At 38.2% G+C, this 12,200-nt stretch overlaps 1 protein-coding gene across 1 annotated transcript in view; it reads left to right on the forward strand.

The window, feature by feature from the left end:
• STXBP4 (syntaxin binding protein 4) overlaps positions 1–12,200 on the forward strand; it is a gene marked incomplete at both ends in the record, with an annotated part of 78,530 nt that overhangs the window by 51,022 nt on the left and 15,308 nt on the right. Inside the window, one exon of the mRNA XM_082492247.1 lies at positions 11,517–11,574. Coding sequence (XP_082348373.1) covers positions 11,517–11,574 — 58 coding nt within the window. The remainder of the gene's footprint in view (positions 1–11,516; positions 11,575–12,200) is intronic.

The raw sequence follows: 12,200 nt of genomic DNA on the forward strand, positions 1-12,200 counted from the left end.
ATGTGAGTGAGGAATGACATTGTTTTCACCTAACTGGTCTTACTTGCGGGTATTGTTTGAGGACCTACAAATTAGACGCCACTTGTTTAATTTGATGTCCAAGAGTCAGAACATTACAACTTATAATTATGTACAAGCAGAGGAGCTAGATAAAAGGTGAGGCTAATAAGGATGGAATAATTTTATAGCCTGATCAAATTAAAAAAAAAAAAAGTATTTAAAGCATCAATTATTAACAGGCTGCTAGCTAATTTATTGGTGATTGAACGTGTATGTTATTCCCAGCGTTCGCAGCAAGGAAAAAGACAATTCAGTGTCTAAAGCCCGTATTTAAGACAGTTCTCTAATGTGACCTAGATTTCAGAACTCTGTTGTTGCTGCTAGAAAAGCAATTTATTCTCTCTCCATTCACTTACCTTTAATGAGAAAAGATGAGTCAGCTTTTGAATAGGCACTGTCTGTACTGACTTTCAAATCAAAACATTTTAATAATGAAAAACAAGTAAGTGATATTATTATACCTTAAAATGCAGATGAGCTACCAAGATTAGAGCAGTCTCGTTAGGTTAATTTCCAGCATCTCTGAAGGAAGACTTCATTGAAGAGCGGACCTTTAAAAATCTATGGACTCGTTTAGTTCACACTGTGACCCCACTATGAAATACTTAATTGACTTTGTCCCTCTTCCCATACAAGCTGTACTCGCTCTCGGTAGCTATGGAGACTGAAGTCAAAACTCTGTAGAATCAACAATTTTACTGGATGGCAAATACTTGTCCCTCTATTAATTTCTGTTGACATAATGCTGAGAATTTGGGTATATTAATCCTTAATTATAATATGATGTTTTGACCTAAGGGGGGCGAGGGGAGGGACGGGACACTTCCAAATTTTGTAGCATGGAGATGCAAATCGCTCACAGTCAGAGGAAATACACGGTGGAGACAGGAGCTGAACCTTGAGGTCTCAGTCCCAGACCAGGGTGGGAAACTCAAGGCTGACATTCCTGGGTCGACTGCCAACCACAGCTCAGCCATCGTCGGCTGCGTACCGGGAGGGGTGAGTAACCCCCTGTCTCTCTGTGGGTCCGTATGTCTGTGCACCAGCCAGGGAGCGACCGTCTCATTATTTCAGGCACCGAAAAATAGAGTATCCATTACAATATGGAGCTGAAGCAAAGGAGTTGTGCATACTTTTACGCAGTTAGTGCCGAGTTAATTTTCTGTGGCTACACAACTATGAGCATCCTGAGAGAGCTGGATTATAGCTGGCGGGGAGGGAGGGGATGATCAGACCTTTGTTTGGAATGTCAATGTATGCTCAAGCGATGCGTGCTCATCTTGTCGAAGAGAGTTGGTATGCTTTTCTGTCAGTTCCTTCAGTTGTCACATTTTTTCACTTTTTTTCAGTAGGTAGGAGTGAGAAGCTGAGGGCTAGCAGAGTTACTTAGACATATATGGTGCACAAGTGTGATAATTTAAATGGAAAGAAGTACAGAGAAAGTTGATTGCCAAGAATGATATAGGAAGCTTTTTAAAGTATGTTTTAAGGAGAATTTGCAAGAGGAAAGATAATTGCTTGGTGCTTATGAAGGAGACCTCAATGAGGTACAAAATGTACGTAAGTCGCAAACTATATCTATTGCCTCATGCCATAAAGCATATGTGTCATTAACTGGGAGTTAAGGATGGAGATTTTGCCTTGCATAAGTGATTGCTACAGGTATTATGTTTGAATCCTTTACAGTTACGGTAAAATAATGTATGCTAATTTAGGCACATGGTGGATTTTTTTTCTTCAGATTTATAACAAAAGAGGAAAGGTATCTCTTTTAGTTTCTAAGAACTTTTGACATTATTTTTAAAATATGCTGGCTTTTAAGTCATATCTTCATGTAAAACCCTTCTTTTATTTATGCGTAGCTGCAGTGGGCTTTGTAACGGGCTAAAAGAATATCTTGTGTTAACGCATTTTTACAATTCTTGCATCAAAAGGAAAAAGTATTACTTTGGTCTGTACTTACTGTGCAATGAGCTCAGCAGAGAGTAGTTCTGTGTCTCTCCATCGTAGGTGGCTCATGCCAGCCCCCTGCGCAGTTTAATTTCATCATCAGTGCAAAAAGTAAGATATTACTTAGCAAGAAAGGCATATCATGTAATACTATTGCTTTTTAAGTCTCAGACAATTTCTGCTCAATTCTAATTTTAGACAGTCATTTTAATTTGTTACCAATGAATGCTTTCTAATTAAGCTTATATTTAACAATCGCATGCGTCAGTGAGCAATGTGAGATGACAGTGATGGAAGTGGGTGGATAGCACAATAGATGGTGACAAGAGAAGTTGATCCAGTAAGGAAAGGAGGAGATGGATGAATTCCGGAACAGAGAGTAATCAGGGGAGCAAGAGAGTAGGGAAGCTGAGGAAGAAAGAAATGCTTTAGAGCTGGGCCGTTCAGTGAGTATTGCAGGCTGTTCCTAATTACTTAGTCCCTGTGTGCAGAGGCTGGTATTTCTGGAAAAAAAATCTGTTATTCCAGATTCTTTTTAATCAGCTGGAAGTGGATTGTACCAATTCGGCACAAGAATGTTCTCAAGAAAGTACTTACTTCTATGAATTTAACTTTTTTTTTTAGCCTACGTGGCATTTGTGTAGAATTCCCCAGTTATGGACCATTTCTCTAATTTTATAATAAATAGTGTGTTCCTCTCTTCAGCAGTTCAAGATTTGTAGGTATAAACAAAATGAATTTCAAATTGACTTATGCAAATATTCCTCGAAAAATAATTTCTGAATTACAGTGTGTTCACTCAGCAATGGAAATAATAAAGTGTTCTTGACCAATCTCAGGCAGCATCATGGTAACAGTCAATACTGGAAGACTGTAGAAAAAAGCCTGCAATTAATTAATAGCAAGGAATATTTTTTTTTAAAGCTGGATAAGACTGAAAAAAATGTAATGGGGAACATGCTTACTGTTTTTAAGACCTTATGAGGGAGCACTACTAGCTGTGTGATCCTAGGGAACTGTATTTCTCTTGCTCTGTCACAACTGACGCTCTGTTATTGGAGCCTTTAACATTGAAATAAAATAAAACATCTTTGAGTTGGCAAACTAAAGCAGGTGGGAGCCAGTAGAGGATAAGGAGCACTGGTATGATTTTTTTTTTTTCTTTGCAGCCTTCTCTGTGAAAGAGGTAGATTTCTGCATTCTGCAGTTTTCTGATTTTCTGTGTTGCCTCCACCTTATCCACAGATTCTTCAGCCACAATAAACAAAAGAATCTGGGGGAGTTGGTCACTACATTCTTACGTATTTTCACTGGACAGCCAGTAGCATTTTAGTAAGAAGGTGAGAAATACAAAAATAATTCTCAGATAATCAGGATGTTAAATGCATTTTTAAAAGCAAATAATATAAGCCAGCAGATCATGCAAAATTCAATGTGTGGTCGGAACGAGTTAGTCTTAAATTCCTCTCTGCTTTCATTATCCCTTACCTTTGAGGGCTTATGCTTTCCTGACCTAATGACTCGACAAACGTATTACATTCATGACCAAAACAGCTGTAATGTCAAAGGACATACTGCTTAATGGTATCTTGGCCTCTGACTGTCCGATGTGTGGTATATGAAAAGGCACTGTAAGCCAAATGTGATACCTATTGATTGTATAATAAGTGTATTGCAATACTAAGCTTTTTTTTTTTTTTAATGTAAGTTGCTAAATAATTCCTTTTTTCTGAAAAGTGATTACATTACAAAAATAATAATCATCAGTAGTACTTTGAATACCTCTCATTTTGGCATTTCAAGGAACGCAGTCTTTCTTCAGCTTGTTGTATGCTAAAAGACGTTCCCAGTTTCGCGTCAGTAGCCGGTGTAGATGCTCGGATTCTAGCCTGCGACTGTGGGTAATGGCACGAATCTTCTATTTTACCTCTGGGCTAAAAGGAGGATTTATCCAAAAGTTGATGGGGTTTTGTTGGTTGCTGGTGGCTTATTTACCTTCCCTGTCCTCACAAAAGTCTGTACCTTCTCCCGTGTACCTTAGAACAGCTGCTCCTTGGTGAAGCAGGCAGCTCGGTACTTAATTTGCTGTACTTTTTCCATTCCCTTTAAAAGTCAGAATGTTTTATAGTAATGTTATGAAGTAGGTACTGCAAGCTCCGGTGGCTTCTGCCATTTCTGTGTAATTGGCTGTATGCATTCGATTGCCATCAACTAAGCAGAACAAAGTATTTTATTGCCCTTGTTAAGTGTCTTGTGCTTATGTTGTACTTTCACTACTAACCTCCTCCATGGGTAAAAATGAGCATGGGCTAGGCTGTTTGCTTCTCATTATAATAACAGTCTAAATTGCTTGAGTGCTACAGTACCTAAAACTTTACTTGAAAAGAGGATATTAGTCTTTATTTGAAAAATATGTAGTTTGGGGGTTTTGTCGTATTTCCAATGTTTAGTTTCTGAAAAGGTACATTTTTTTAAGTAATGTTTCAGGAAGATAATTCTTTATCCATCTTGAAGACACATAGCAGCAACCTCATTGCTCAGATGACTGTAGCTCTCACTCATTTCTGAAGAACTTAAGTGTACACGCTGGGCAGGGTTTATTCTAAATTTGGATTTCCTTATTTGCTAGATAGGAGAGCAATATGTCTACAATAATGTCTGATCACATGTACTGATTGGAGGTCATTCTTATTTCCTTAAATTAGTCAGTTGACTGATCATCGTTCATATATTACAATTTCTGTTGTATCCATACTGTTTCTAATTAACTGTGTCAAGTTATTCACAGACAAGTATTACAATGGAGGAAAAACATAACAGTTTGTAGTTCAAGATTACCATAAAGATCTTAAAGTTGATCATATAACCCTTCAGTATGGGAAGCAAACTATCTTATAACTCTCATCCTAAATTGTAACTTGATGTGATTTCATTGTTTTAATAAGAGATTAACGCGTTTGCCAACATAGGTAGGTCAGTCTTTTGTCATGCCCTGAGCATCCAAAGTAAGAAAAATATTTTTCATGAAGCATGGTTTCTAGGAAAGAGACTGAAGGGAGACAAACCAATCTGCCAGCCATACTCTAAATTAGCATAAATTTCAGTTGCTGGTATTTCCCAGATGTCTCCAGTTGAAAGCTACTTACTCCATCTTTGTTTCATTAAATTACCAACAACAAAAGAAAAAGAACAGATTCTTTAAAATGGAATTTGATATGTGAAAGAAAGGAATGGAATGTCCCCTTAGCAGAGTATTATTCACAAAATGAAACACATTTGTGTGTGAGAAGAGCACTTGAAATGGTCTAAAGAATAAAGTGTCACACAAGCAAATGCCAGAATTGTGTACGCACTTCTGAAAGCTGTTTTTCTGAACCTGAGTTTTTCTACTTAATTCACAAATAAGCAGTAAAATACAGTATATGTTATTGACAGCCTCAAAAAATAAAGGGTCATTTTATGCCTGCACCCTATTGAACACACTCGATAAACAAGGCTGCATATTCCTCCGCGAATTGTTGCTTTGGCTGTTTCAAATTGCATAACTCGCAGAGGAGTTCCTCTGCCGGTCTCGCATCATACGGTGCCTCAGTCTCCTGCCTGGGATATTCCCATATGCCAGCAGCACTCGGGAGTCAAAGACCTTAGAACCAACAAGTCAGATCTTCAGCTTTCCATCCTCTTTGCATTGCCTAGGTAGCTCAAAGAGAAGAGCCAAAGGCATCAGGGATCTTCACTAATGAATTTTGCACTGAGGCCACCTGAGGGAGGTCTAAGTGTTGGCAAGGGTTGAATGAGTGGATGTTAAAAAGAGATTAGAATTCAAAAACCTCATTTATCAAGTGACAGAGAAAACTGTTTATAATGTCCTTTAGCAAATCTTGTATATCAGAAATAATTTTAGCACGTAATTCCTATTTCTTAAAAAACTTAATCATTTTTGAGAATCTAATATTAAATATAATTAAATTATGAAGAGGTAAATAAAGGGTAGTTCTGAGCTAACTCATGCTCTGTTACTTAAAAAAATATGTATAAGTGCAAAAGTCAAGCTTTTTTTACTTATCTTTTTTAAAAGATTTTTTTAGATATCTTTTTTTACATACTTTATTTTACAGATCATACAAGACTTTTTTTTACATATCTTTTTTATAGGTATGTAAAAAAGACATCTCTGTTTCTGCTGTTGGTCAAAGAATCTGTTCGTTGTGAACCTGAATACTAATACTATGTGGCTTTTGAATTCCTGATAGATGTTACATCCCTTAAGCTTAATACTTCGTATTAGTTCCAGACGAGGTAATTTAATGATACAGCCACGAGACTGTTTAGCCCTAACATGAAACGAATCATAGTCAAACATCCTTTTTGTGGTGGATGACGAAGCTGTGAACGCTGCTGGAAAGAAGTTTATGCTTCACAAAAGAGTTTTGAGGGCGAGATTACCACCTCTGGTAGGCAGCTATCCCTAAGCAGCCTTTTCAAATTCATCAGCAATGTTCGCGTGACTGTGTATAATGGAAGCGGGGTTTTACAGTCCAGCCTTAAGGCCAAAACAAAGCACTTAAGGACATACTTCTCTTGAAGCATCTAAATAGTCCCACTTTGGCCAAACCCAGATGAAATCTTAGTGAACAGTAACTTTTTGAACAATTCTTACAACAGTCTCTAAATCTCTCATTTCCTTTGAGTAATTTTGTCAGAAAATAAGAAAGATCAAACATTTTGGATTGCAGGATTTAGATGTTAGGGAAATAACTGTCAGTTTTGAGTCAACTGAATATTCATGCTATGGTATCTGCTTTTATTAGTTTCACGTGCTGATCTCTGCATTTCTCTTTCTTTAAACTAACTTATTGGGGAAAAAAAAACCAACAACTACATTACTGCAGAATGTCTAGGCTTGAGGCTTTTTCCTGATTTTTGTACTTTCTCCTGTTCTTCCTTTATGGACATAACATTGATCATGGTATGTGCAGTTTTTATTGCAGGAAGGCTGTACTGAAACATGAGGGACAGTATGTGCATTCTGTCTTGGAAACAGCGGGCAAAATCTTCAACATGTGTCGCATCGTACAAGTTTATAGTTTGGGCTGATGCTTATCTTTCTACTTGCTGCAACCAAGCCAGTATCAGTGCTGGTGCGTTTTCTTTGTCCCGTTAAGCCAAGGAAGTGATAAAGATGGATGAGATCCACACTTTATCGAGCGTCAAGAAAATTTTGTTTGCCCTAGGGTTTCACTCCCTTTCTGCTTTATATAATGTTGAGTTTACGACAGTGGTTATCACAGCAGGCATCTTGCAGCTGAGGCAGCAAGCAGGCACCAGGGATACTGCCTTGCTGCTCTGTGACCAGCTCCAGCACTACTGGTATATGTGCAACAGCAAGTGGTTTGTTGTTTTTCACATAGAATTATAGAAATCTCTTTTGTATTAAACCTAATTAAATGCATATACTCAGGACAAAATAATGGCAGGTTATAATGTATTTTGGCTAACATGCACTCTCAGGAGACTGTTCTATTTGGGCAAACGATGCTTTGGACTGTATTCAATTTACTTTGCTTAATAACTTTTGCGGTTTTACCTTTTCTTTACCTTGCAAAAGATAAATAATCACAAATATTTGAATAGCAAAAAGCCCTGTATCTTCTGCTGAAAAGAAATTATTTTTAAATGTTGTAAATCTGTAATTTTTTAAGATGATATATGCAGACAACTGCAGTCAAGATATATTATTTATAAAGTTTCATCAAAGACTGTAGCAATTTCCAGAAGAAATGTTAAATATGCAGGAAACCTAAGACTGCCAGAGTTTATATAGGCTAAATCCTGTATCTTTCAGACTATATTTCTGACTGTTTGAGCTCCTTTACCTCCCATTTAGTCCAGGTGAGAGCTTAGCAGTCTTTCAAAGTCCTAGGACAGGCAACAAATCTGACCCTGGAGAGTGTGAAAAAATAGAGCACTAGGAAGTAGATCAACTTATGAATGATTCATGGAGAAAGTGAGCTTGAAGGAAGTGAGGGTGATGTCTAGGGAAATATGCAAAACATGAGAGCCTCCTGGCTACCATGGGAAATACCAAGAAGTAGAAGTACAAATCTAAGTGAAGGAAGGGAGCAAAGGGAACAGCAGTGAAAAACTAGTGGAGAAAGTGTAAAAATGTTCAAAATAAAGGCATTAAAAAACCTACAGATGTAGGTGGAACTTTGAAGCATACAAAGAGTGGATAGGATATACAATCTAATGCATACAAAGTCAAAAAGGCAAACAAAGCTGTGGAGATATCTCCAGAGTCTCATTTATAGGTGACAAATGTATTCAGTGTTCTTGAAAAGCATAGTCTTTTGTGGTTAAGAAAAGAATACAGAGCATCAGTTATCATTGCTACCTACGTACTGTTCTTCATTTAGAAGAAAAAAAAAGACAGACATAATTTTAATCAAATTAGTGGTGAAAATGAGTGTAATTATCATAGAATCATAGAGTGGTTTGGGTTGGAAGGGACCTTGAAGATCATCTAGTTCCAACCTCCTGCCATGGGCAGGGACACCTCCCACCAGACCAGGTTGCTCCAAGCCCCATCCAGCCTGGCCTTGAACACCTCCAGGGATGGGGCAGCCACAGCTTCTCTGGGCAACCTGCGCCAGTGCCTCACCACCCTCAGAGTGAAAAATTTCTTCCTAATATCTAATCTAAATCTACCATCTTCCAGTTTGAAGTCATTCCCCCTCGTCCTATCACTACATGCCCTCTTAAAAAGTCCTTCCCCAGCTCTCCTGTAGCCCCCCTCCTGTAGCCGCAATAAGGCCTCCCCAGAGCCTTCTCTTCTCTGGGATGAACAACCCCAACTCTCGCAGCCTGTCCTCACAGCAGAGGTGCTCCAGCTCTCCGATCATCTTCGTGGCCCTCCAATCATCTTCGTGGCCCTCCTCTGGACCTGCTCCAACAGGTCCATGCCTTTCCTATGTTGGGGGTGCCAGAGCTGGATGCAGTACTCCAGGTGGGGTCTCATAAGAGCGGAGTAGAGGGGCAGAATCACCTCCCTTGACCTGCTGGCCACACTTCTGATGCAGCCCATGATGCGGTTGGCCTTCTGGGCTGCGATCACACATCGCCGGCTCATGTTGAGCATCTCATCAATCAGCACCCCCAAGTCCTTCTCCCCAGGGCTGCTCTCGATCCATTCTCCGCCCAGCCTGTATTCCTGCTGGGGATTGCCCTGACCCAGATGTAGGACCTCGCACTTGACCTTGTTGAACTTCATGAGGTTGGCTTGGGCCTACCTCTCCAGCCTGTCCAGGTCCCTCTGGATGGCATCCCTCCCCTCCAGCGTGTTTTATCACTGATGAATGAAACAGGCGATGTAGGGGATCCATGTGAGTACAGAGCAGATGCTGAGGTTTTATTCATAATTGAGCAAATCTGTTGTCATTTATTTTGGATATGCATGTTGCATGCAGGAATGAGGAATGGCCAGGGCAGATGGAAGCAATTGAAGGATGGATCCTATTGCCATTTAAATCATTAGAGAATATCTGTGTTGAATAAAGGTCCCATCTTTTATGAGAGAGGAATGAAAAACTAGTGATCATGTCCAGCATATTTATAACTTAAAACTTCCTTTTCTTCCTTCCTTCATAATGGAGGCAGAGCCTGAAAACTGTTACGCAGCAACTACCTTGTATTTAGAGGGGAGTAGCTGTGGATTGTTCTCTTTCAAGGTAGTAGGTGGCATGTTTTGAGGAACAGATTGTATAGATCTGTTCTAAAAATGGGAAGAAGCCTGAGATAAGTGACTAATATGGGGTAAAAGTGAAAGGAAAAAAACCTAATCCAATGGGCTTTTTGCTTTTCAAGCTGCACTAAACAGTAATGGTGCTGTTCTATAGTTACCAATTCTCAAGTTCCCTTCCTGAATTCTGGAGTTTTGGTAGACTTACTTGTTGCTCTTCTGTTGGTGCCTACAGGAATAATGACTTCTCAGCTGGTTTGTACCTGCCTTACTGTGCCAAGTCATGATTCAGTATCTGTAATGAGCTCTGTTTATCTTTGAGAACTGAAGTTATCCCTTTCCAGATTTTTAGGAAGTAAGGACCACACTTAGGTGGTGTGATGATGGGAGAAAGAAAATGAGCCTTTTAAGGAAGAAATTCCAAAAAAATGTATGTGTGCACTTAGGGCATGCTGTGGTATGAAGCAGCTTTCAAAGATCATATGGTGTGTGCAGTCCGGCACATTTTCCAAATAAAAGTTTTAAATCCAGAGCAGGCTCACAGATGGTTCTAATGAGCTGGTCTTTGAGATATACCGTGACTTGAACAAAACAGTTTAACTCCTAAGACACTAACATTTTGAGATGACTTTCAAGCTAAAGCACTTCCAGAACATTTTTTCACACATATTTTAATTTTATTTGTATTTTTAGTCTCAAAAAAAAAGGAGATTTTTCAGGACCTTGCACTTTCCTTTATGTATATTGCATTACAGTGTCACAAAAGCCTACCTTGGGAGCATTTTTGCACATTGACTGATGCTTCTTTCTCCAGCACTTTTCAAACTCTACAAACATTTGGTTTTGGGCAAATAGTAATAAAAAAGGTAAAGGTTTCCTATGAAAATTGAATTTTTAAAGTGATATAGTATAGTACCTTACAAAAAGTATTACTCATCTTTCTCATGGATGGGACTTTCAAACTAAGAACAAAATCCAAGACTGAGTTTTGAAGATTAGCACGACTGATAATTACAAAAGGGGATAAGAGAGCAGTTTCTTAGTGCATGTAAAAATGGCACCCTTTCAGAATTACTGATCTTAATTCATGCTAAACACTGCAGTATTAAATACTTTAACTCCCAGAAACATTACTGTAAACACAAAATTAAGCAATGCATTTAGTAAATTAACGTTTGTCAGGATATGTAGACATAGATAAGTATAAATACAAATATCTGTACATATGTTCTCTGAATCTGTCTCTAAGTGTCTTGGAGTTTGTGTCTAAATTCCCAAAGAATTATGTATAAACACAGAAGTTGGTGATAAACCAAAGAGCAGAGGATTTGATTCTGCCCAGACTTCTACCTCATATAGTTACTAGCATCTATATGTAATAGCTGTAAAAACAAAGTAGAACAGACCCCAGCAGACCACAGACGTAGGGGGTTTTTTTGGTCACTTCATATAGGTGTAAATTACTATAAAAAGTTCAAAAAGAATTAACTGTTAGGCTCTAGTTTGATCAGACTTTCAGTTTCTACAAAAGAAATGCTAGTACTAAAGTATCATCAAATGGTTTATAGCTTTGTAGCACAGCAAATATTTATTAAATTGTATTTTTTATTACAATTGTATTGTTTATTGCAAAAATAACAAGAATTAATTTATAATCTTTTTATGACATGGTTTGAAATTCCACCATTCTAGCTTACACCATTTCAAAACTGTGTTCTTTGTGTCACCTAAGCTTTGAGAGACATCTTATTTCTTCATTTCATCTTAGGTCTGCCTTATGGATGGGAAGAAGCTTATACAGCAGATGGAATCAAATACTTTATCAAGTGAGTAGTTCTGGGGGAAAATGGATCAGAGTTGAAATAAAAGCACATCAAAATAAACACATTTTTAAACCTAGAATTACTGGAAAAATGAGTAAAATAGCAAAAGCTGTCATATATTTTGTATACATCTTTATTACCGACATCACTTGTTCTTTTCTGTTTGTTGTGACTTCACTGTAGAGGGGGTCCTAGAGGGCTTAGTCACAAATCCAACTGAAATTCAGTAAGAACTGTGTCTCTCAATCCTTCAGATGTCTTTGAAAACCCTAGTCTGCAATGTTGAGAACTTCCCCAGTTACGTGTTTGACTCTATAATGGACTCAGAAGATAAGAAAAAAAACACTCATCCGCTAAATATTTTACAAGTATATATCTATTTTTTTTAAATGCCCTTATGTTTTGGGGAAGTGGAAGAATTCTTGGAATTCTTTTAGATTTTTAGAAGGTAATACTCTGGTTTCACCTAGCTCTGAAGTTACTGATGGGGTTTTTTTGACGTCATATCCTGCTCCCTTGTATGGGAATAAGTTGCTCTGCTGCCGCAAGAGGGTGAAGGAACAGGACTGAAAGCATTTAGTTATATTTATAAAATGATCAAGAGATTTCCAACTGCCGTACCATTCATT

Source organism: Vanellus vanellus, assembly GCF_965231255.1.
Source record: "Vanellus vanellus genome assembly, chromosome: 17".
Taxonomy (NCBI): Eukaryota; Metazoa; Chordata; class Aves; order Charadriiformes; family Charadriidae; genus Vanellus; species Vanellus vanellus.